The sequence below is a fragment of the Haemaphysalis longicornis genome, unplaced genomic scaffold, assembly GCF_048455015.1.
Source record: "Haemaphysalis longicornis isolate Haplotype H1 unplaced genomic scaffold, Haemaphysalis longicornis Haplotype H1 scaffold_6, whole genome shotgun sequence".
NCBI lineage: Eukaryota > Metazoa > Arthropoda > Arachnida > Ixodida > Ixodidae > Haemaphysalis > Haemaphysalis longicornis.
Window position 1 is genome coordinate 35,668,723 of NW_027526407.1, and position 25,395 is coordinate 35,694,117.

The 25,395-nt window shown below is 45.1% G+C and overlaps 1 protein-coding gene across 1 annotated transcript in view; it reads left to right on the forward strand.

The window, feature by feature from the left end:
- The window catches only part of LOC144142970 (cell cycle control protein 50A-like), a 29,466-nt gene that overhangs the window by 3,012 nt on the left and 1,059 nt on the right, over window positions 1–25,395 (forward strand). Inside the window, exons 2-7 of the mRNA XM_077674798.1 lie at window positions 413–546; window positions 9,748–9,882; window positions 10,498–10,690; window positions 13,503–13,565; window positions 17,647–17,853; window positions 22,166–22,331. Of these exons, the coding sequence (XP_077530924.1) occupies window positions 413–546; window positions 9,748–9,882; window positions 10,498–10,690; window positions 13,503–13,565; window positions 17,647–17,853; window positions 22,166–22,331 (898 nt within the window). The remainder of the gene's footprint in view (window positions 1–412; window positions 547–9,747; window positions 9,883–10,497; window positions 10,691–13,502; window positions 13,566–17,646; window positions 17,854–22,165; window positions 22,332–25,395) is intronic.

The following is a 25,395-nucleotide window of genomic DNA, read 5'->3' on the forward strand; positions in this document are numbered from 1 at the left end:
ACTATTCGGCTTATAATCAGGGCCGGCCTTGATTTCAGTAAATCCCGTAATGTCCCCTAATCAATTATACAATGATGGACGCACTTATAGCCACCTGGTAAACACAAATCACAATCTAATGACTTTTGTGTCACCCTCTCGAAATTCTGCAGCTGTGTTGGCTTGAACTTGTCTTTAAATTGCGGTGGAATAAACTCCGCCAAATTGTTTAACCCCCACTCAATTCAATGACCACTCAATTCAAGACACCAGCCATGCTTAGCCATGAAGAACGATTGAAATGGTCGCAGCGACTGCGCCAAGCGTGCAAAAGCTTGCTGCAGCAAATACAAACCAACCAAGACCTTTGTAAAGAAGTTGGCACTATTTCGAGTGGAGTCTCTCAAAAATCATGCTGTGGCGCTCCTTGCAGAAACTCCCTTCTGGCAGCAAAATCTTCGCGGCTGGAACCCGGTGTACAACGCCGGATTTGCTGTCGTGCCGTTTCTAGTGGCCGGCTGCATCTTTGTGCCGACGGGGCTGGTAGTGTTCTTCACCACCAAAAGCGTACGTCAGCTGGCCTCTACGCGACTCTACAGGGCACAAAAAGGTTTTAAGGGCGAAGCATCTTAAGGCCGAGGCTTGTCCGGCATCCGGCGACCATCCTCAAGTCACAGCAGCAAATCAAATCGAAACATCAGTGAACAAAAGTTTCACAAAAGGTTAACAAGAACAAAATAAAAAGTTCACGAAAGGTTAGAGAGAGAGAGAGAGAGAGAGAGAGAGAGAGAGAGAGAGAGAGAGAGAGAGAGAGAGAGAGAGAGAGAGAGAGAGCCATGCTGCCCATGCTCGAGGAGCATTAGATTGGATTGAATTAAATTCAAATTTGATTTGGTTTGGATTGGATTGGATTAGATTGGATTGAAATGAATTGAATTGGATTAGATTGGACTGGATTGGACTAAATTGAATTGTATTAGATTGTATTATATTAGAAATCGTTTTAGGAGCAGTAAGCACTCTCACGGTTGATTCACGGTAGAACGATCCCCAGTGCTTCGCCCACTCGTCATGATTCAATTCGTGGAGGTGAGTGAATCTTTTTAATGAACTAGATTGAAAAAAATACCCTCATTTCCGGTCCTGTTAAAGTGGTTGTCCAGAAATGATAAACCATTGAGGTGAAAGATACTAAGAAATTTTATTTCTCTTGAGCGTTGAACGCGGTCGTTCCCAAGAAAGACACATAAAGCTACACCGCTTTCTGCTGGGCATTCGAAATTAAGCTCGCTTTGCCGCAAGGCGTTTTAAATGCAGAGCATTTCAGTAACTCACGATGTCACCCGCGTTGTCCCGTCGTAGTCCGCACCGTCGTTTTCCGCACCCCTCCCCCTACACTATATAAAAGAAAATACTATCCGGCGCCAGGTTTCGATCCATCGACCCTGCGGGCGGAACGCAATGTACATGGTGCTCTACCCACTGCGCCACAAAGCCGACACAGAACGGGACGCTACGAACACGCCTTATATCGTTGACTCCTTCAAATTACTGCTGACGAGCGCTCTCTCGTCAGCTGTTGCCACAAGTGCAACAACATTATTGTAACGCAAACTACTTAACGTCGTGCGCCCCCGGAAATGCTCTGCATTTGATCGTGCCCCTCGCGAGGAGGATGTTTCACTGCGTCTTCCTACTGGCCAGTACAATCGTCGCCATCTGTCGGATGTTGTGCGAACCCTTTGCGGCTGATGGCACGCGATTTGAAACGACATTTTTTCACCACACTATCATCCTCTCTTGCACGTTTACCTTGCTTTTCGCGACGGCCTTGATTCTCGACGGCAGCGAAGAGCGGTCGCTGCCGCGGCATGTGTGGTGGGAGCCGTTTCATGCGCCGTACGGGCATGCACGCTGGTTGTGCATGCCCGTACGGCGCACGAGCGGCGAGTGAGCGGAGAGCTTCCGCGCGCAGAAAACGCTTCATGTTTTCAGCTTGCTTGATTTCTTCTTAAAATTTTGCACATAAAGAGCAAAAATGTCTGGAGCGCCAGTGCATTTCACTCCCGCACTCGACCAACTCCGTATTGCAAATTAAGAGCCATCGTTTAAAGAAACGCTTTCTCGGCGCAGTCGCGACGTGTGTCGCTCTCAAACCCTAGTCCAGAGCATTTAAGTGAGCAAGACGAACATTCCAGCATGTTATGTAACTGCGCGGTCAACCATAAAGTCCAAGCCGTTTGAAACATAAGGGCACAGCCACCCAAACGTTCGGGTTTCAGCGTCTCCCACTATAGAACGCCTCGCGCGTTAAAACGCCTCGCACTTCGAACACACGTGCAGCCTGTTGAAGCTTGTTTCACCAACAAAAATACACGAACTGTAGACATATAAGCCTTGCTTAAAAACCTCCCCAGACAGCTTGTACGGTAATTTCACGTGAGGGGCACGCCGATCGTGCAGAAGAAGCTAGATCCGTTTAGTCATTGCGATTATGGCAAGGTACAGCCGGCGAGAAAGATTAGAGCGTCTTTTAACAACGTGTGAGCTGGGACATCACCGTACTCTTTCAAAACAGAGATTATCAGGCATTCGGCAAGGCAGCATCCCCGTGCCTCGAGCAACACTTGTTTGTTCATTTATGGTCGCTGCTGCAAAAGAGACATTTTTCAATCAGAAAATAGGTATGTACGCGTGTTATCATGAGCACACACAGGCTCTCGTAGGAGCACACGAACACACATATACATCATCATCATAATCATCATCATCATCACCAGCCTATGTACGCCCACTGCAGGGCATACCCTGTCCCATTACTCTCCAATTACCCCGGTCCTGTGCTAACTGCGACAAATGTATCCCCGCAAAGTTCCTGATCTCATTTGCCCATCTAACCTACCGAACCCTGCCATGCTTGCTTTCTCTAGGAATCCACTCTGTTATCTTTAATGACCAACGGTTATCTGGCCTTCGCATTCCATGCCCTGGCCCCGTCCATTTATTTTTAATTTCTACTTATATGTCCTGTACTCGTGCTTGTGCCCTACCCTACTCCACTCTTTTTGTCCCTTAATGTTACACCGGTCACCTTCCGTTCTATTGCTCACTGAGTAGTCCTCAATTTAAGTTGAACCCTTTTAGCTATACATATACATGCGTGCCCCCAATTTCGCACTCTAAGGAACGAAAATTTGCATCCTACTTTTCTAGTAGTGCGTTGGCAACTTTGCGTGATTTACCGAATATCTCGCTTCAGCACAGGTGTGAAGCAGAAGCCTTTCACGCCGCTGTGCACCTCAAAATGTAAGAAAGGAGGGTTCTGAACCTTGCACCAAGAGTTGGTTTACACGCACTTCGCAACCTGCATGGACGCTCTCGGCCGTAGCGCAATGACCCACCTTACGGTCGACGACATACACGCAAAATAAGCATTCGCACTGTCATCCCTCCCCATTGATTTCAGCTTTGAGAATTCGGCGTGATAAAATGCACATGTTTCCGCATTTTTTTTTTTTTCATGTCACTCTCATGACGGTGACACAGCGTGAGCACTTTAAAACGGGTGGGAAGCTTTCAAGGGTATGCGCTGAAGCTCATGGCCAGTAGCGTGAAAAACGTTTCACTTTGGCGCGAAAAATTTTGATGGGCCTTATTTCTCCGACGGTAAATACTTCCACAGTCTTTCGGTAAACACGTCAGCGCTAACGCGCTGTCAAAACAGACGGGACGCTCTCTTCTTAGCGCTGTGATCTATTTCACCCTATGGTACAGACGACACGTGTGATCTTCCTCGCTTGTTGTGAGCGGTTCTCCCATACTTTTGCAACAACATTATCTTCTTGACCACCGCCCACAAAGAAAAACACGACGACCCAGAGACTGAAAACGTTGTTCCGATGCAAAAAAAAAAAAACGTTAGTTTCATATGCGTCCTCACACAGCTCGTTTGTGCAGGGCTGTTATCTGAAACTGCCACATTTTGCACTCAATTTTCCACGCCGCTCCACTATTTTCCCCGTCACTTTTTAAAAGCGAACCACTTTATGGCTAAACAACAAGAAAATACGGTGGCGCCGTGTATTCAGAAAAGTCCAAAAGTTCCCTCCCATGCGCATGCGCAAAAAAACTGGGATGTAGAGCAGGTAGAAGCAAAGCGAGATAAATTGGCTAGATTTGCCTACTACCCTACCGGCGCTGGTTAGTGGGAACGAAACATAAAAGAAAGCAAAAAAAGTCTCAAGGTAGAGCACACGCAGCCAGCTGCGGCGTGAGGCACTGCTCAAGCTATGACGGCGGTGCGAGCATCTGCGCGGAAAGCATCCGCGCATTTTTTTTTTTTAACATGGGAAGACCATTTGGCTGTATGCTACACTTATGGCATTTTTACTATTCTATGCTATTGAAACGCTCCGCATATACAGAATTATAGAATTGTGCAATCCATACGGGGTATAAACGCACCCAGCCGCAAAAAAGGAAGGTAATTTTCCACTCACAAAATAATGAAAGGATTTGTAAAAATAAAACAATTTGGCAGAGTTTTCATGTTTCTGTATTAATCAAACGACGAACATACGGCACTATAGGTTTCCCTTAACGCCATGTATGCGAAATTCGTACGGGCCATAATTTGACGTTTCAGCCGGTCCTAGAGCAATGAAACCAATGCTAATTTTAAAGCAACACCATACCTTTTAATGATGTCGTGCCGTCACAAATCACTATTTTTATTCCGGAGGTTTCTGCCAGCGAAGTTACAGCCCTTTTTCAAACTTTTGTGGGCCAATCCTAAGCCTTCTCGACCACAAAGAATTCAAAGAATCAACTTCACCTTTAAATGCGACAAAAATATTTGAAGGCAGTAAGAAAGGTGTTTTCTCTAGCTTTCCTGCGTAAAAAGTTTCAGCCTCGCTCGGGACGTAAGCTTGTCCATTGAATTTGTTGCAGCCTGGTGTTTCCGGCTTCGCCCACAAAATTTTGGCAAAGACTGTACATACCTTGCATTCCCGAAATTCGTTTATGAAGAACGTTTCAAAAGGGTAACATTTCCCCTACACTCGTAATAATCGGCGCAGATAAGTGTCGCCACAACACTCATGAGCGACCAGCCATCGTGCCCAAATGTGCAAAGTTGGCAATTGACGACGGCCAGTGTTTGATTAGAGCAAAAAAATAGTATCCGTGCTTCTGCCGCAGCGCACGTGTAAGCCTTGCACTGCTATCACTGCGCGGATAGTATAGTTAAACCTGGATGTAACGAACCTTCGTGTAGCAAATTCGTGGATTTTCTGAAGTTTTTCAATATGCATTGGCAGCCCCATTGAAACCGATGTGTTTGCGACCTCTACGAAACCAAGCCATTGCGACAGTTCACCTTCATGTAACGAATTCATTGCGCTTATGAGCCACTCTTTTTAACACGAAAGTGTTTTATTCCGGGATTCACGTAGATTTCGCTCACGTCATACCCGTCACAGCAGTGACACCAGTACAACGAAGCAAGCGGCCTGTACGGGGTGCACCCCTGAACACAGGGTCTTCTTGCTGGAAGCAACCTTTAATACTAAAGAGTACGTTATACTTAGGGTTGTTCGTTTTCGGGTTTTATATTTTGACACGAAAGTGTTTTTATGCCGGGATACACCAAGATTTCATGGGCGTCATACCCGCCACGGAAATAAAGCCAGTGCACCTTTGCCGAAGCGGCCCGCCAGCAGCATGTCGCTCCCCAAACACACCCATAAGACAGCCGCCGACCCGCAAACCATGTTCAGCTGCAGATTTCGCTGCACACTTCACTTTCGTGTTTTACCGATTCCTACGACAGGAATCAACCGCAGTTTTTTTTTTTGGCACATCCTTTCAAAAATCGGCTGGAAAAATGTAATAATTTAGGGAACTTCTCCCGCACTGCAAATGAACGTGCGTTTCAAGTGTGAAAGCCGCATCGGTTAGGTGAAAGGCCTGTCTGTCACCGTGTATTGCGCACTTCCACTACAATCTGTGGTGCCGGTTCGTCGGTGTTGAGTTCCACTGCCAGAAAATGAAAAGTTTTGTATTTTCAAGACACGCTGGCAATTATAAATCCCGTCTTCACCGGCGAGAAAGAGGAAAGTCGCCGCTCCATACAGTATCCCAGCTGGCACCCTCTAAAAAATGTTGAGGGTGGCAAGGAGCATTAAGTTCACGAAAAGCTGCACATTCAGCATTAGTTTGGTCCTTGGAACCGGTTAAGGCACCGAATAGTGTCAAAAGGCAAAGGTGATGCTGACTCCGTTTGTGAATACGGGAGTAACTGACTTTGCTTCGTTGCAGTGCCGTGTAGTGTCTAAGTTCGTGGGAGAGAAGCAGGCGCGAATCACGCAGTTTTAGAGGCGAAGCACCTTAGCACCTCGCTTTGTCTAGCATTATATTGAATTGGATTGGATTGAATTTGGATTGAATTGGATTGTATTGAAATGGATTGAATTGGACTTGAATTAGATTAGATTAGATTACACTAGATTAAATTGGACTGGATTGGATTGGATTTGAATTAAATTGAATTGAAATGGATTGGATTAGATTAGATTGGATTGGATTGGATTGAAATGGATTGGAATGGAATAAATTGTATTAGATTTGGATTAGATTAGATTAGATTAAATTGGATTGGATTGGATTGGATTAGATTGGAATGGATTGAATTCGATTGACATGGATTGGAATGGGTTTAATAAATTGACTTGTATCGGTTTGGATTGGATTGAAATTGTATATAGTACACACACGCATTGTCACTCCTTTACATACGCGAGTGGGTAATTCCACGTGTGATTTACGGTAAGAACGATCCCAGTGCTTCGCCCACTAGTCACACCTCACTTCTTTGAGATTCATGGTTTTTTGCCCTGTGAAATAAGTCCTTCAAGGGTGAGTTCACCACAATTTATGTCTAGCATTTTAGTTTCGTTTCTGCTTCGTCCAACGAAAACCCTCGTTCAAAAAAAATTGCGGTTTTTGTGAACTTTGTTATATCCACGTTTAACTATTGTTTTGCTCCAATCGCATCCCCTAGAACCTTAAAGGCCAACTGCACTCAAATTCTTCTTTGTCCAAATAAGTAGTCTATGCTCTTAAATTCACCACGGGGAAATCCTTAGCTTCGTAATCAAAGAGAGCGCTAGGTGCCGCCATTCAAAGTACCTCCGAGCAGACGACGTTTGCACCTGGCGCAGAGTCGCCGAAACAAGTTCCGAGCGGCCTGTGACAGAGGTTGCGGAACCTGTCCCGTGAAGCTCGCGCTTCTCCGGCGACTTGCAGGGCGCTGCGCCGGGCGCAGGGATGCGTTCGCCCGAGGTTTTAAATGCAGAGCATTTCAGTAACTCACGATGTCACCCGAGTTGACGTCCGTAGTCGTAGTCCGCACCGTCGTAGTCCGCACCGTCGTTGTCCGCACCCCTCCCCCTACACTATATAAAAAAATACTATCCGGCGCCTGGTTTCGATCCCTCGACCCTGCGGGCGGAACGCAATGTACATGGTGCTCTACCCACTGCGCCACAAAGCCGACACAGAATGGGAGGCTACGAACGCGCCTTATATCCTTGACTCATTCAAACTACGTCAAGAAGCTTCTGATGCGCTCGCATCGCGCTCTCGCCGCGGTCGGTTCGCGCTTAAACCACATATGTCGTTCGCGCGCGCTCCGGTCGCTAACATCTGTGGCGTGATCGTGACGTCAACATCACGCGTTCGTCTGGTGGCGCGATTTCGGCGCTATAACACTCTCTCGCGAGGGGCATTGGATTGGATTCGATTGGCTTGGATTGGCTTGGCTTGGCTTGGCTTGGCTTGGCTTGGATTGGATTGGATTTGGATTGGATTGGATTAAAGTGGATTGTGTTGGATTGTGTTGCGTCATAGCCGCGCCACGTTGCGTCATAGCCGCTCCACGTTGCGTCATAGCCGCGGCAGGGGGTTCACGGCACGTTTCACGTTTCACCATCGACTTCATCGACAATGTCTACGCTGGAAGAGAAGAGCGGAAATGCTCTGCATTTGATCGTGCCCCTCGCGAGGGGGATGTTCTCATTTTTGCCTTCGCAGTGCTCTAGGCCCCTGCCTGAAAGCGCCAGCGGCGGGTGTTCTTTTTCTGCTACACCAGCGCTCTGTACCTCCGTCGGCATCACATGTGTAAACTAACCACATAGGCAGTGATATCCGCCATTTTTAATGCAAAAAAAAGATTAGAAGCCCACAAACTGTTCACGCGCTTGCGAAAGTCTTGCAGTTAGCAAAACTCTTTTTACTTGAAAATAATATTTTTACTCAAAGGAAAAAATACCGGGAAACGAGCACTTGCCTTGCATTTGTTATTCCTATTGCATTTACCACACAGCCAAAAAAAAGATATTCTATAAATTCTTTACCACTTGCACTTCTGCGTCCAATATTGACCATATTTAGGCAGGCCCAATGCCACCTCCATCCTTTAGACCTTTCCAAAAGTTTTACGACCAAAATAGAGTTGTTGAACACGCCGCTATGAACAATTGTGCGACTTTTGCCTCACTCGCTAAGTGAACCAAAATCAGCCTTTTTCGTAGTAACAAATACACCCGCACAAATATCGGCCGTCGTCTTCACGAAGTGCTAAAACTGACGAAACTGCTCCTCTCCTAAATATTAGACTACATTTTTGTTCAATCCCCAAGTGCAGTATTTACTTCGGGCGTTAGATTTAGTTTACTTGAAAGTAAAATCAGCACCTGTCTTTGTTTGAAGTGGAAAACAGCGGTAGGCAGGAAATGTTTTCGTACTTTAGTGCATCATTTTGCTGTGGAAGCTGGCTATAGATTCAGACCACTTTTATAATTCGATTCTGGATGTGCAGCAATGCGAAAAATACTGGGCTGATATTCCCGAAGCTGTTTGTATACGTAATGTATGATCGCCGCCCGCGTGCAGTTTGTTTTTTTCGGAGAGAGCGACGTGATAGCCGAGACGTCGGCTATAACGAAAGCTGCTTTTGGAACTCGTATGGGCACGTAGCTTTGTAAATCAGGGTCCGCTTTTTTACTTGCAATGCTAAAAATTGCTACACCGGCAGTTATTATGATGAAAAAAATTACTGTCTGGTGGTCTATACTTCATCTCGACTGATAGAAACGCAACGGGATGCCGGAATTACGCCTAACTTCATTATCATGGGCAAACGTTAGTGGAAGTTCTTCTGGGGAAATAACAGAGCGAAACGCGACGCTACCACGCGCATTTGAAGGCGGCTCTGAGCGGCCGCCGGTTCTGGCGCGGCCGCTTCCGTTCCATCACGTACGTCACGTCCGGCCGCCGCTATGGCCGCCTTTTCTATTCAGTTTCGGTTCCGAAAACGCCAACGTCGCGAGCCGTTTGTGCCGCTCGCGTTGATGTTTAAAGCACAGTATTTTCGCACCTTTTTTATGTGTACTTTTTGCGTAACATTATTTTTACGTTGTCAAAAATTTGAGTGCAGTTGGCCTTTAAGTCGGAACCTGGATGTAACGAAAACCAGCATCTAAAACAATTAAGGATTTTTGTCAACTTTATTGTATCCACATTTAACAGTATTTATTTGCTCTAATCACATTCTGCGCCTTGTCATTTACCAAATTTGCACATTTGGTCACTATGACTGGTCGCTCTTGAGTGTCGTAGTGGAGCCCATCTGCGCCGAATTTTATGAGTGTGTCTTATTGCAACTATGAAATAATATTTTCTGCTGGTTTCTGTCGGTTTCGTCCACAGCTGCAAGAGTACCAGTTCGACTACACGGACTGCAAACAGTTAAACGGTAACAGCACTTGCGCCTCCGTCATCGCCGAGGACCCGCTAAAACCCTGCCTCTGCGTGGAGACGCTCCAGCTCCCCGAAGATTTCCTCGTGAGCCGCTTCCCCTTTTCGTCAACTGTCGAGCTAATTTTGTCTCTACTCTTCGCCTTTTGTTTCTAACACGAAAGTGTTTTATTCCCGGATAAACGGACTTCGCTGGCGTCATATCCGTCACGGAAGATACGCCTGTACAACGAAGCAAGCGGACTTTAAATAGTGCACCCATGCACACCGTGTTCTTGCGGGGAAGCAACCTTTAGTACTAAATAGTACGTTATAGTTTGGATTGTTCGTTTTCGGGTTTTATATTTTAACACGAAAGTGTTTTATGCCGCGGTACCCCAAGGTTTAACTGATGTCATATACGTCACGGAAATGACGCCAGTGCACCTTTGCCGAAGCGACCCACCAGCAGGGCGTCGCTCTCCAAGCACACCCACAAGGCAGCCGCCGACCCGCAAATCATGTTCAGCTGCAGATTTCGCTGCACATTTCACTTTCGAGATTTACTGATTCCTATGACAGAGGTATCAACCACCGTTTTTTCCCAAACCAAAGACCTCGGCCCCACCAAGGTGTGGTCAGGTATTAGGAGTGGTTTACGTTCCCCCGATGAATACAAACATGGCTGATTCTGGTTCTTGTCGCTCTCCTCTCCACCCGCAGCAAACGGTGCACGTTTACTACGGGCTGACCAACGTCTTCCAGAACTACCGCCTGTACGTGCAGTCACGCGACGACTGGCAGCTGCTGGGATACATGCGGCCTGGAAAGTCGTTGTGCAAGCCCTTTCACGAGGACCGCGAAACTGGCCTCCCCATTTTCCCGTGCGGCGCTGTCGCCAACAGCCTCTTTAATGGTACTTCTTAAAAGAAATCTATTTTATTTATTTATTTATTTATTTATTTATTTATTTATTTATTTATTTATTTATTTATTTATTTATTTATTTATTTATTTTTTTATTTTTTTATTTATTTATTTATTTATTTATTTATTTATTTATTTATTTATTTATTTATTTATTTATTTATTTATTTATTTATTTATTTATTTATTTATTTATTTATTAGAGCACCCACAGGGCGTTTACGGCGTTACAGAGGGTGTGGTGACAGTGCTTGAAACAGATAACAGTGTAGAAGTACAGGCAGTAAGTGGACACAAACGAATATTCAGAAACCAGGTTACTGCAGTACATATAAAGAAAGTGCATTTTTGAAGGATGCAGGATCCTCAATGGACACAATGTAATTGGGAAGGTGGTTGCAGTGCTCATACCTTTTGGGGAGAAATGAATGGTAGAATACGTTTGTGCGGCCAGATGGAACGGCAACCATGAACTCATGGTCGATGCGGGATGAGATAGATGTACGTGGGCGGTGAGAAAAGGTCGCGTCTCATTGATGGGTTATGGAAAAAGATTTTAATCGACGAGATTAAGGGGGAATCCCGAAGGTCGAGTAAGTTTCTGCGTGTAAAGTTTGACATCCACCTGAATGCAGCCGCACGGCTACAAAGGAAAGCTATACAGAGCTTCATCAGAAACTAAGCAGTTTAAAAAAAAAAAATTCGTATTGGTGCTGGATTCAAACCCGGGACCAGCGCTCAGTTAGTAGACCGACTGCTGCGGTTACGCCGTGGTGCCGGGTTCGAATCCTAGACCAGGACCAATTTTTCTTCAACTGCGAAGTTTTTGTGGAAGCTGTATAGCTTTCTTTTGTAGCAGTATGGCTGCATTGAGGTGGATGTCAAACTTTCATTAGCAAAAAGATCTTGTGAAACAGAGAAAGTCTTCAAATTTTTCGACGATTGTGTAAACTTTGTAGAACCAGGTCATTTTTCATAAGTGAAACACTGGAGGTACGGGAGCAGTCGGAAAGTATAAATCGAGCTGAACTGTTTTTGTAGTTTCTAGAAGAGAAGTTGGGTTTTTCTTGTGCAGGTTCCCAGGCATACTCTAGGGCGAATTAGTGTTCGATAATGTGTAAACCTAAGGGCGGATGGGGCATGAGAGAAATTAGGGCGAATATACCCTAAGGAACGGTTTGCGCTGCTGCAGACATAATTATAGTGTGCGTGCGTGCATGCGTGCGTGCTTGTGTGATTGTGCGCGTGCGTGTGTGCGTGCGTGTTTGTGTGTGTGTGTGTGTGTGTGTGTGTGTGTGCGTGCGTGCGTGCGTGCGTGCGTGCGTGGGTGTGTGTGTCATGCTAAACCATTGCTGAGCACCAAGCTACTTGTATGATGTCACGTATTCGAGAATGGCTCTAGTAATGTTTTAATTCAAGGGCTGCTAATAATAACGTTCGCGCGTTCACGATTTATTATCACTAACATTATTATAGCAAAGTTTTCTACGTTTCCCTGATGGCGTATGTCGCTTCGAAAACTCACTGCAGGAAAGCCGACTTTCACTGTTCATGATCATAATCGTGGTTGAAATGAAAGAAAAAAACACTTCCCGTTGCAGGAATGGAACCCAGGTCCCTTCTTTTGAAGGTGATTTGTTTATCGAGTGTCTTTTCCGTTTATGTTTTTATTGCGCAATACCAATCTAGTTGTAAATTACTGACAGCTCTGCTTCTGTTAGATGTACAAGGCCAAGTGCATGCGTCAATGCCGACGTTCGGTGTCAATTTATTATTTTTTTCCTTTCCGGCAAACAAAAGCGAACTATAGGCTCCACATCGCGAAAATCACAAAGCCGTCCGATCTGCTTTTAACTTAAGGAATGAGAGCAGCCAAATAAAATCGCCCTCACACATAGCTCTTAAGCTACGAATGTTAAGTTAGGCATAGAATGATTACCGCATTGCTATTTCGCCAGAGGCAGAGACATTCAGCAGAATAATAGCGTGGAGTGCATTCGGTAGGCATTCTCAGATAATGAATGGCAGGAAGCCTACCATTGTCCCTGAAGGAGAATGTGTATGACAGGTGCATCTTACTGGTACTCACCAGATGATAGGTGTAATATTAAGGGGCAAGAAGAGAGCGGAGAGAGTCAGGGAAAAAACGCGTGTTAAGTACGTATTAGTAGCAATTAAGAAGAAGAAATGGGTGTGGGCAGGGCATGTAATGCGAAGGTAAGATAGTCGTTCGTCAATAAGGGTAACAGAGTGGTTGATTGATTGATTGATTGATTGATTGATTGATTGATTGATTGATTGATTGATTGATTGATTGATTGATTGATTGATTGATTGATTGATTGATTGATTGATTGATTGATTGTATGGTTTAACGCACCGAGACAAAGCAGGCTATGAGGCGCGCCGTAGTGGAGGGCTCCGGAATAATTTTGACCACCTGGGTATCTTTAACGTGCGCTGAAATCTCGGTACACACGGGCGTTTTTGATTTTCGCCTCCATCAGAAAAGCGGCCGCCGCGGCCGGGAATCGAAGGGTAACAGAGTGGGTCCCTAGAGAAGGCAAGCGTGGTGGGGGGCGGTAGAATGTTAGATGGGCAGGTGAGATCAAGAAGTTTTCGGGGGTAAATTGGTCGCAGTTAGCGCCATGAGCGTGATATTTGGACATTAATGGGAGATACCTTTGCCCTGCAGTAGGCGTAGATAGGCTGATGGTGATTAAGATGATTACAAATATGATGATGATGATCATAATCATCATGGTGATGATTTGAGCGCACCCTTGTCCCGTTCTTTGCAGACACCTTTCTGCTCAGGTACATGACTAGCCCTGCATCATTTATCAACGTGCCAGTAGACACCGGTAACATCACTTGGCCGTCCGACAGTTCCCGGAAGTTCGCGAGCCTGAGGTGTAAGCGCTGACATCTTATTCTTTCACCTGCATGCCTATCCTTGATTCGGAAAGAGCAGCAGTGAACAAAACACTTATACAGAAAAACGAGAAAATATTCTCAAGCAGTGATATCCAGAGCAAATGTATCACAGTAAGACAATAAAAACGAGCTGCAAATATCGCATCCTAAAGGCGAAAGTAAAGGCAACCGAAGGGCTTGATTACCATCCCTATTGTCAGCGTCGGTGCAGAGTGCTCACTAGCACGAGCGGCGATTCATCAAGTTCACTCTAGCGACAACGTATACTCCGCCCACAGCCCGGACAAAAAAATATTCTCTACGTTGGATAGCATTTCCTTTGAAAGGTAGTCACATCTGAAAGGTGATGTTTTGGCAATCTCTTCGAATAATGTTTAGCAAACAATGGCATCCTCCAGGAACGGGAGTGACTAACAGTTTGCGACCCCGCAGAGTGGACCTCTGTTAGCACGCCGTGTGAGACATGTTTAGCCACCTAATTGTCAAAATACTCTAGACTCCAGCCCATTCGATTCTCCAGGGCGACAACACCGCCCATAATACTGCCTGAGAGCTAACCCATCGGGCATCAAAAAGGGCAGAGGCTCCGAGCCCACTACTCACCCACCTCGAGATCACACAGCATTACAGGCTCGAGCGCAGGGTTTACCCTCCGGCCCACGAATGGCTAACTAAATCCCAGGAGAGATTACGTAGGCTGCTTCAGACGAATGCGTTTCTCCATTTGACAAAAGTGCGCCCAATACATCCGACCCAGTACTCCGCTCTGTTCCAGCTTTGTAGAGAACCTGGCACGTTCTACATTATGGCGGGGGTTGTCAGATAAGCCGCAAGTTAGAATACTTGGTCCGTCTTATGAGCAGTGGGAGAGCGTGCTGTCCAGTTCCAGTCCGGAAGACCAGCTTCGGTTGGTTGAAAGGCCCGTCGCAACTGGCTTCGCAACTGGCACTGGCGAATGGGGTCCTGAAGTGAGGACCCCACTCACCAAATTATTTTTTTAGGGGCGAAGCACCTTAAGGCCGAGGCTTGTCCGGTGTCCGGCGTCCGTGCTCACGGCACAGCACCGTGCACATCGAAGCATCTGTGAACAAAAGGTTCACAAAAGGTTAGAGACAGAGGGGGGGAGAGAGTACTCCTCGAGACGCGATGCGGCGCACACGCGAGGAGCATTAGATTAGATTGGAATGAATTGGATTTGGATCGCATTTGAATTGGATTTGAATTGGATTGGATTGGATTGGATTGGATTGGATTGGATTGGATTGGAATGAACTGAAAGGGATTGGAATGGAGTGGAGTGGAGTGGAGTGGATAGAAACAAATTGAATTGTATTGAATTGGATTGGATTGGAAATTGTTTTAACAGCAGTAAGCACTTTCACAGATGGTTTACGATAAGAACGATCCCCAGTGCTTCGCCCACTCGTCATGATTAACTTCGTGGAGATCCGTGAATTTTTTTTCTGAGTTTATTTTCTCTCTCTCTCTCACTGTCGCTCTCTATCTCTCTCCTTAATTGCGCCACTGCGACGCTTTTGATTTCGCTTGAATTTTTCCGTCGCTCACAAATTTTATTTTTACAGATCCTCACACGTACACTTCTAAGCTGGTTATCGCTTGTGCCTACATAGCTGGAAACAACAGGTTGGAAATCCTTCGCTTTTTGATTCCCAGCCTTTGATGCACAGGAAAACCTAATATACCCAATATTTAGATCGGCTGAGTCCTCGAAAGGATTTTTCGGGGCGCTGGCCACGTTTTGCCAACCTAAAACGCATAGAAACAATTATACACACCGTGAAGGAGTCGTTAAATCTCTGGTTCACAATTTTCGCGTGTGTAGCATTGGGTGAAAACGTTCTATCACGCATTTAACGTGTTCTTTACTCCGTGCTAGCATGCAGAAGTGGCTTGACTTCACTGACCCAATACTCGAGGGATGACACGATGGATACTTAGGGGAGGGTGTGCAATTGTGAGCGCCAATGCGAACGCGTGCTCCCCCAAAGCTGCTGTTGGCGTTCGCGGTCCACAGTAACGGAAAAACCAATACCAAAAGTGCCAGGTGCTGGCGCGTGCTCATCATGCGATACAGCGACGGATATAAAATTAGTGAACTAGAACAGCATGGCATGTCGTCCCGCAGAAAAACGACATGTCTCTTCGTTCGTTTCCTCGGAGGAAACTCCTGAGATTCTCCCTTCTCGGTGCTTTTTTTCTAACACAATACTGTGAAGCTCCAAGGGTCAGTATTGCAAAAGTGAGCATATGCATTCAATGTTACAGAAACAATGCGCAGGCAAAGGTGCGCCCGCAAAGCACCAAGATTATCGCAGTACTACAGTGCACATTCAGAGTAGGCATAATCACAATATTCCGTAATAAAACAAGTATGCGTAATCAAACAATACAGATATCAAAATTCATACAAGCATCACGTTAGATAGATTTCAAAGTACTTTACCCTTTCATACTGTAATGACGCACACCAATTACGTACAATGTAAGTACGAAGCCCATCCAGCAAAATACACAACCTCGCACATTTTTTTCAGCAAGCTGCAGAAATTTATCAATGAGAGGCTGTTAAATGATAACAGGGCCTAATGCATTCCCTTCCCGAATGCCGCCTGGAAAAAAGAATAGGTATAAGTGTTGTTATCAAATAAATACCCTTCTAATTTCCAAGAATGGCGTTGCCTTGTCGGCCTAGCGTCGCAGAAGGCAAAGGAAGAATCAGGGTTTATTCCCAATGATTTCTGGATTACCTGACAAAGAAACTACAGTCGATGAAACTGTGCGCGACTTCGAAGGGTGGGTAGCCCTGCCCGACGTAATAGTTCATTTGGCGAGTCAGTGCACACATATCTGTTGTAGATAAAGTTCACTGCTTTGCATTGAACCCTCTCCAGAGTTGTAATGTTAGACGTGGTGGGAAGAAACCACACAACTCTTGCATATTCCAAGAGAGGCCGTATGAACGTGACGTATGCCAGATTCAGCATCATCATCAGCTGTCTACGCCCACTGCAGGGCAAAGGCCTCTCCCATAGATCTACAACTATCCCAGTCCTGTGCCAACTGCGACCAATTTCTCCCCGCAAACCTCTTCATCTCATCTATCCGCCTTACTTCCTGCCGCACCCTGTCACGGTGTTGGTGATACGCAAAGTGAAAAGGAGTGAGGGAGTGAGTGAGTGAGTGAGTGAGTGAGTGAGTGAGTGAGTGAGTGAGTGAGTGAGTGAGTGAGTGAGTGAGTGAGTGAGTGAGTGAGTGAGTGAGTGAGTGAGTGAGTGAGTGAGTGAGTGAGTGAGTGAGTGAGTGAGTGAGTGAGTGAGTGAGTGAGGGAATAAGGTCACTCACTCACTCCTTTGAAATTTACGTATCCCCAACTGACTCGTGAGTCAATGAGTCAGTGACTCAGTGAGTCCAGTCCAGTCCAGTCCAGTCAGTCCAGACATTTATTCAGTCAGTCAGTCCAGTCCAGTCCAGTCAGTCAGTGATGAGCGTGTGAGTGATCGTGTGAGTGAGGGAGTGAGCGAGCGAGAGAGCACACACATGTGTGTGTGTGTGTGTGTGTGTGTGTGTGTGTGTGTGTGTGTGTGTGTGTGTGTGTGTGCGTGTGTGCGTGTGTGTGTGTGTGTGTGTGTGTGTGCGCGCGCGCGCGTGCGTGCGTGCGTGCGTGCGTGTGTGCGTGTGTGTGTGTGTGTGTGTGTGTGTGTGTGTGGGCGCGCGTGCGTGCGTGCGTGCGTGCGTGCGCGTATGTGTGTGTGTGTGCGTGTGTGTGCGTGTGTGTGTGCGTGCGTGCGCGTGCGTGTGTGTGAATATTCATAGATGCGCGCGCGCGCATCTATGAATATTCCGATGAGTATTTCATAATATGAGCATATCCAAAAATCACGTACCTGTAATACTGAAACGTCTCAAGTGCCTCTTCCTGAACATAGTCGCGAAGTAGGAAAATGCAAAAAGAGAAAGCTCTGCTCCATCTTCTATGGGCACATGCAGATGACAACGTCTCTGCATTGGCCAAGCCTCGGAACTGGCCTGAGCCAGTGACCTTGCTCCCGAACGGGCTCCTGAACGAGGCGTTCATCGTGTGGATGCGAACGGCGGCGCTCCCCTGGCTACGCAAGCTGTATGGACGGGTCGAGAGCACGGGCGATTTCACGAACGTCCTGCCCAAGGGAGAATACCAACTCGAGATCCACTACAGTATCCTTTCTTGCGTCGCATGTTTTCAATCTGTCTTTCCGAACACGACCGTTAAGGAAGATGCCACTTTTGGATGATTGAATCAACAAATTGGCATTGCTTTGAGGATTCACTCATTCGCTCACAGCTTCAACCTTTGAAAACTTCTTTCAAGTTTGCCTTTCCAGTACCGAAAACACGCATGACAGCGTCACTGGTGCACCTAATGTTTACAAAACCCTCAATAATATCATCCCGGACACATTCACTTTTCCTTTCGTGGTTTTTGTTGACTGCCTTTACCAACTCGAACTGGTGTAGCATACGGGACTGATGAGTACATTTTGACTCATTGATTCATTTATTCTATTCCTAAGTGTGACCTTCTCTGCGCCAGTCAAGATCCTATGTTGTTCGCTACACGCTTCGATTTTCCTATACGATTTAATATTTGATTTCTAACATCAACATTCACATCATCTCCTCCTTTGTTCATTCATCTGTTCATTGCTTCATTTTATTTCCTATTGGATCAATTGAAACCAAAATCGCTTGCTCTGATTTGGTGCTTGCGTGATAGATGCCAGAATTAAAAAAGTCAAATCCTGTTCTTAAGCAAACTTGGGTAAAACCAGGAGCTTTTTTCCTATGCAACATGAGCCAAATTCAAAGCACAAAATTTAAATTGCTTCAAGCGTGTAGGAATAGCACCATAACCTAGACGTCGGCTTCATAGCGCGGGGAACCAAGCTTCAATTCCGAAAACGGGAAGCAGTTTTTTCTTCTTGAGGCGCTTTACGAGCCATTGTGCAAAACCATTGTGTAAGTTGGCATTCCTTCAGTGCGTTTGGGGTGTAACGATTTGGATTTTGAACGATGACTTTGGATTTTGAAGATAGTTGAGACGAACGCAAAGCTTCCTCTGGTCGAAGCTTCGCGTTCGTTTCAACTTTCTTTAACTTCCCGCACGATCAACAACATCGTCAGAGAAAGCTTGTTTTTCGGACCGTGCGTTTGGGGCAACATCACCACGTTGTGGTATAGAAAGCTTCGCATTAAAATGCGAGCCACACCACAAAATGGCTACACGTAGAAACAAATCGGAGTCGCTTGGTTATATCGAATATTTCCGAGAAGCGTTCGCTCACCGTTCATAGAAGCCGCCGTACAAAAATGCATGAACGAACGTCCTAGGGGCGAATTTAGCTCTATCCAGTGAAACAATGTCCGTGCGATTTGAGAAATTGAAACGCGGTTCAAACGCGATTCGCAACAACACGCTGGCCAGCGGTGGCGATGCGGTGCGAGATAACAGCCGAGTAACGTGCGCCGCCGCGCGTTCGCTGATCACGTGATCGCTATCTGAGACGCAGCAGACACGCGCCCTGACCGAGAAGACTGCAGTTCGCGCTTCGCCCAAATTTGGTGCAGTTAAACCTGGACATAACGAAGTTGACAAAATTTCGCATTTTTTTGTTGCATTCAGGGTTTTGTTAGATGCAGGTGTCGAGTTAAAGTTGGCGTAAATGAAGCAGAAACAAAACCAATTTGCTAGACATCAGCGTTGCTAGAATCACCCTTGTTCAAGGATATCTTTCACACCGAAAAAACTGCGTTATTTGGGCCTGCTACTACTACACGGTCCCTGTATTCGCAAACGTAACTTAAGCATCACTTTTGCGTTTTGCTACTTTTCAGTGCCGTAAGAAGTTTCAAACACCAATCTTATGGTAAAAGGGCGCCTTTTTGCGAACGTGATGCTCTTTTTTACACTCAAGATTGTTGAGGACATGCTAGATGGGACACTGTACCGGGCGGTGACCCTCTTTCTCGCCAGCGGAGACGGCCTTTAGAATATCGAGCTTGCCTTGGAAAGACAAAAGTTTTCCTTTTCTGGCCGCAGAACTCATCACCGACGAACAACTACACGCGGAGAGGCAGGCCAAGCACCTAACCGACACCGCACCCCCATGTGGAAACGCACGGCAAATTGCGGGGCAGGCGAAATTTGCTGAAGTAGCGCATTTCTCCAGCCGATTTTCCAGAAAAAAACGGCAATAAACACTTACTCATCAGCGTAGGTTAACCATCGCAACTCCTTCATTACATAGACGTCAGCACATGGGCTTGAATGGAGCCGAAATGGGGAAATGAAAAACTTCGTTATATCCAGGAATTTGTTACATAGAGGTTCGTTACATCCAGGTTTAACTGTATTTGGGATTATAGTAATCTTCACAGCCTTTTCTATATTACATTTTTTTTTTCCACACTGACATCGTAGTTTTAAGTGTTTGCGTAGTGGCCGAAAGAATTTATTGCGTTGACTCAATACGTTTTCAATAAGGCAAGCCACCAGAGCACAAGCGGGAGGCTCCCCTCATTTTAGCCTTCTTTATCTCGCATTATTTGTCTTCATTTCGCAACATTCCCAGGATTATTCAGAGAAAAATTGCTCCTGCCCTTCAAGAAAAATGAAGTTTGCCTTCAAAGCGTGCTTCGCCGCAGATAGGGTGTTACTGCAGTGAAGACCTGGGTCACAAATCAGAGTTACCATCGAAAGGCTGGACTGGTCACGTACACAAAGCTAATAAACGGCGCTGTCACGATCCGAATACACAATGGTATAAAGGTCAGAATGGTTGCCGTTACAGAAGACAGATTTCTTTTTTGTGAAAGTTTAGGCTCTGGTTAGGAGTTCGTGACGCCCAACAACCTCACCCTTCAGAAAGGTTCAGTGACCGTTTGAATCTTTCGTTGTCATTGCTTCCAGCAGTCCAGAAAACTTCTCAATTTCGTGTAGGTATCTAGTAAAGTGCGGCCATAGGCAATGCTTTTCACATTGCTATTGCGTTTTCGCTTTTTCACTTTTCAGTTTTCAGTTTTTCACTTTTCATATTATCAGTGTCCCTAGTAAGACGTGTGCCTGGCAGGAAGCAAAACTGTTTTACATGTCCTCGTCATCGATTTTTTACCATAGCGCAAAACCAATAAATTAACATCTTCAGTGCGTAATTTTTGGTGATTACGATAACACAGGGACCTCCACCTCACGTGAGTCCATTCGTTTTTACTTTGACGTCGTAAAAAAAGATCAGGGTTTATGTAAGGGTGGGAAAGACTCAAGAATAATCATCTGCAGTATTGGTGTTGCAGAGGAAGTTAAAGGGGCCATCAAGACAAAATACAAGCTCGGTTTATTAAAAAGACTAGTTTGTCGCGACAACAACGATTCCAACGAGTGTTACTTTAAGTATCAAAGAAATAATACAATTAATAACGAGCCTAACCTAACCTAACCCAACGTAACCTCATATACTTTCGGGCGATTTGTCTTTGACAACATTGAACAATGTTTGTAGGATTGTTGGCTGTCTCCCGAAGCTGTGGTTAGAATCATGATTGGGAGCTTATAATTAAGCATCCAGTTCCTTTTGGTCCAGTCACCTGCACGCGAACTTTCAATTAACTCAGAGAGAACTGCTAATTATGCTCGTTCATACGGCGTCATTCTTTCTCTTATTACATTACTGCAGCGTAATCTTTTTAGCGGCGAAGCACCTTAGGACCTTGCTCTGTCCGGGGCTTGGCGTCCGTCCGTGTACACAATGTTGCGCATGAGGGAGGAGCATTGCATTGGACTGGATTGAAATGAATTGGATTGGATTGGATTTGTATTGGATTAGATTAAATTGGAATTGTATATACTGTACACACGCGTTGTCACTCAGTTACATGCGCGAGTGGACAATGCCGTGGGTGATTTACGGTTAAGAAAGAACCCCAGTCCTGGTCCTGATTTACTTCGTGGAGATGCGTGAATTTTTTTCAATACGTCTTGCCTTTTTTTATTAAAAACCGTCTTTCGGGGATGAAATGGAGGTAAGTTAGTTATTGAAGGCTGGTTCTGTTCTCTCATACTCTTCATCAAAGTAGTATTTCGTCTACACGATCCCTTGAAATAAGAAAAAGGGGGTGAAAAAGACTCCTGTTCCTGGATTGAATGTGGCGAAAGAGATATTAATGCGCTATGTACCCACAGAAATATGCCGCCTAAAGCAAAGTTTACAGACCACGGAAGCAGCAATGTTGGATTATTTCTCTCCCGTGCGGCAGCCAGGGGTGTTATGTGCGGTATTTTTGCAATACTTTAATAATTCAACTGCGCCTTACATTCATACCAGAGTTTGTTTGCTGCTATCCGAAGAGAAATAACCTAAAATTGCCAATTTTCACGCCGGTCCGTAAACTTTTGCTCCTACCTGTACATATATGTACGTTCATTGCTTTTCCTGAACTGAAGGCGTGCCTCTGCTACCTGCGGGGATGACAGGATACCCAGTCGCCATTTTCGAAGGAACCAAGCGTTTTATATTATCGAACGCCTCGTGGATGGGATCCCGGAACCCGTTTATCGCCATCGCCTACTTCTTCACTGGAATCCTCTCCTTGGCACTCGGAGTCTCCTTCAAGGTGATTCACAAAAAGTTCGGCAGCATGTGAGTATCAAATTACCAGTTCTGGAGGTCATTCTCGCTCTAATGCTACAATCATACAAGTGTACTTTTGAAATACTCCGATTTGCAGTGAGCAGAAACATATTACGGTCGTCGTGTGAAAATAAATTTATTGGTAGCGGATAGACAAAATAAAGTAGGTTTTATAACGTTCCACATTCTTTTTTTCAGCGAATGCGACTCAAAATTAATATATTCTGGACTTGTCAATGATGGTTATACTTGGAAGTTAGCTTCAACTTACACGAAATCTGTCCGTATAGTCTAGAAAGAGGCGCAAAATAGCGCCAATTTGCGTTCAGGGAATACTTAACGTCCTGCTTTCCTCTTTGAAAAACCACGTTAAAGCTTAAAAAGTACTGTGAAGACAGAAGTCACCGCCAGATTTTTTTTCTCGTTTTAAAAAAATGGACAACCAATAAAACATTTTACTATTACCGAGTTTACACTTGTAACACGAAAGTGCTTCATTCCGGGGTACACAAACATTTGAATGACGTCATACCCGTCACGGAAGTGACGCCAGTGTAACGAAGGGTGTTCTTGGGGGAAGCAACCTTCAGAACCAGAGAGTACGTTTTACTTAGGATTGTTCGTTTTCGGGTTTATATTTTAACACGAACGTGTTCTACGCCGGGATACCCGAAGATTTCATTGACGTCCTAACCGTCACGGAAATGACCCCAGTACACCTCTGCCGAAGCGACCCGCCAGCAGGACATCGCTCGCCAAGCGCATCCAGAAGAAAGCCGCCGACCCGCAAATCATGCTGAGCTGCAGATTTCGCAGCACATTTCACTTTCGTGTTTTACCGATTCGTTTGACAGAGGAATCAACCACAATTTTCTTTTACAATTGCAGATCCTTTTCGGGGTTGGGCAGAGAATTTATTTTTAAGTACTGAACCTGTTAACGGCTTTTGTAGGAGTGGGTCAAACAATACGCCTACAGGCGAGACAAATCGTATTTCAAACGGTGTAATATACGGAGCATTCTTGCAGCTTTCAACATCATAGAAAGATTCATCACGAAGAGCGGGTCTGTCCAGAGAGAACATCTAATTTTTCCATTTTATCTGGAAACAAACTATACTTGAATATGTCAGTGTGGTCAAAATAAGAAATAACGTTCAGCGGGCGACAGCGACGCCTAGTGGAGGATTGAGCAAAACTTACGTAGTGATTCTAAAAGGGGAAATAACGGGTTGAAAAAGATTTCGTTTGATATCCACTGAAACGAAACCTGAGGTGGAGCGAAGCATGCAGTGTATAAGTGTATCCAAAGATTTTAAGCCTCTCTTGCCACACGGCACGCGCTTAGCGGGGCAGTGGCAGTCTCTCTTGCGTCGGACCGGATTTATGCAAATAAATGACTAAGTGGCCGTACGTTGCCTTCGTGTCACACGCCGCAACAAGTTACGTATGCTTTAGAGGAGAAAACCTGGCGTTTTAAATCTCTTTTGAGTCGGAATTTAACAAATGCTTGTTATTATTGCAATTAAATCCTGGGTATTCGTGTATTTTGAATGAATTAGTTTACCATTTCAGCCCTGATTTTTGTATTTCAAGCAAAACAGTGTTTTCTGTGTTTTCCTAAATTTTAGGGTCCCATAAGCACACAAACCAAAAATAGAGCTGCAAGTAAAAGTATTAACCGATTTCTTAATGAAGCAATTAATTAGGACATATGTTAATTTAATAATTACTTCAGCAAAGACGTCGCTTTTGCACATTTTCCTAAGCGTTGTCCATGAACCTACAAATAAAAAGTGTGCTTCGTAGTTCACATATTTAAAAATTCACAAGCTTGGGATTAAAACTGATGCCGCGATTTTTTTCAGCCTCGGTGACAGAACTTCGACTTCACCGGCGATTTTTTTTTCTTTTTTGTAGCGTGTAGCTCCACTAACAAGAAAGAACAGCGATATCTATCGCAATAGGCATCATCGAAGGACAATTCCCCAAAAAACTACCAGTTTTGGTTTCGTTCTCTGTGCGTTAGACCAACTTTCATGTGATGGCGTCAATTGACACCATCAGGGCCGGAAGGTTAGATCTTGCTAGTTTATTTCGAGCCGGTTTTATCCTTTATACCTTGTTTTGTTTGACAACTCGGTTTACCGTGACAACATGATACCACGACAGGAGACGCCGACAACCCGGGCCCCTAAGGTTCTTCGCCCCTAATAACTCGATAAAGGAACTTCAACGATTCGCTATTGCGACGTTCGGCTAGCGGTGTTAGTCCCCCCAAAAATGTTCAGAGGCAGAAAGAGGGAGCATTCAGAATCAAAGCGGCGGCAGATAAAGAAAACAAGTCTTTAAACGTATTTAATTCACCGTGTGTCGCATAACCCATGCAGTGTTCAAACGGGCGATGCATATTCTAGGATTGGGTGGATTGCCGACTTACATGTTAACTTTTTCCCGCCTTTAAGAACTTTATACGTGCAACGAGTGCTGCCTATTTTATTTCTTTTCGTAATATATTTGATAAGTTCTGATTAAGACATTTTAGACGTAAATATAACTTTGATTTTACTCTATAAAGCGAATACTTGTTGAATGTGTACTTGTAAACGGATGAAAATGTACTGTTTGTAAATGCAATCGTAACGATACTGCTAACCTACTTTTAATTGCCCAGTTTCTGCATAGGAGCAACAACTTGAAAATTGTTCTTAAAATGCCAAGTGGTCGTGAAAAAAAATTTTCTTTATCGCGCAGAATCGTCTACCTGTAAACGAATTGTTGGTATAATGTTACGGGGGAAGTCAAAGATGTGGAGAAAAAAACGCAAAGGGCCTAGCACTCAGTTTTGAGGACCCCTAAGTTATGAGCAATCACTACTTGAATCTGTCCTCTGAATTCAGGAAAATGATCATTTTTCAAGTAACCAAAGCACGTTCGTTACTTGGACTTTATTTTAGCAGCCAGGGGCTGATATCCCAGGGGCTAATATCCCAATAAAGATTCATATAATACTCGTACATTCCATACAAATTCATTAAAAGACTAGACGTTTCAGCTCCCGTGCGGGAGCCTCT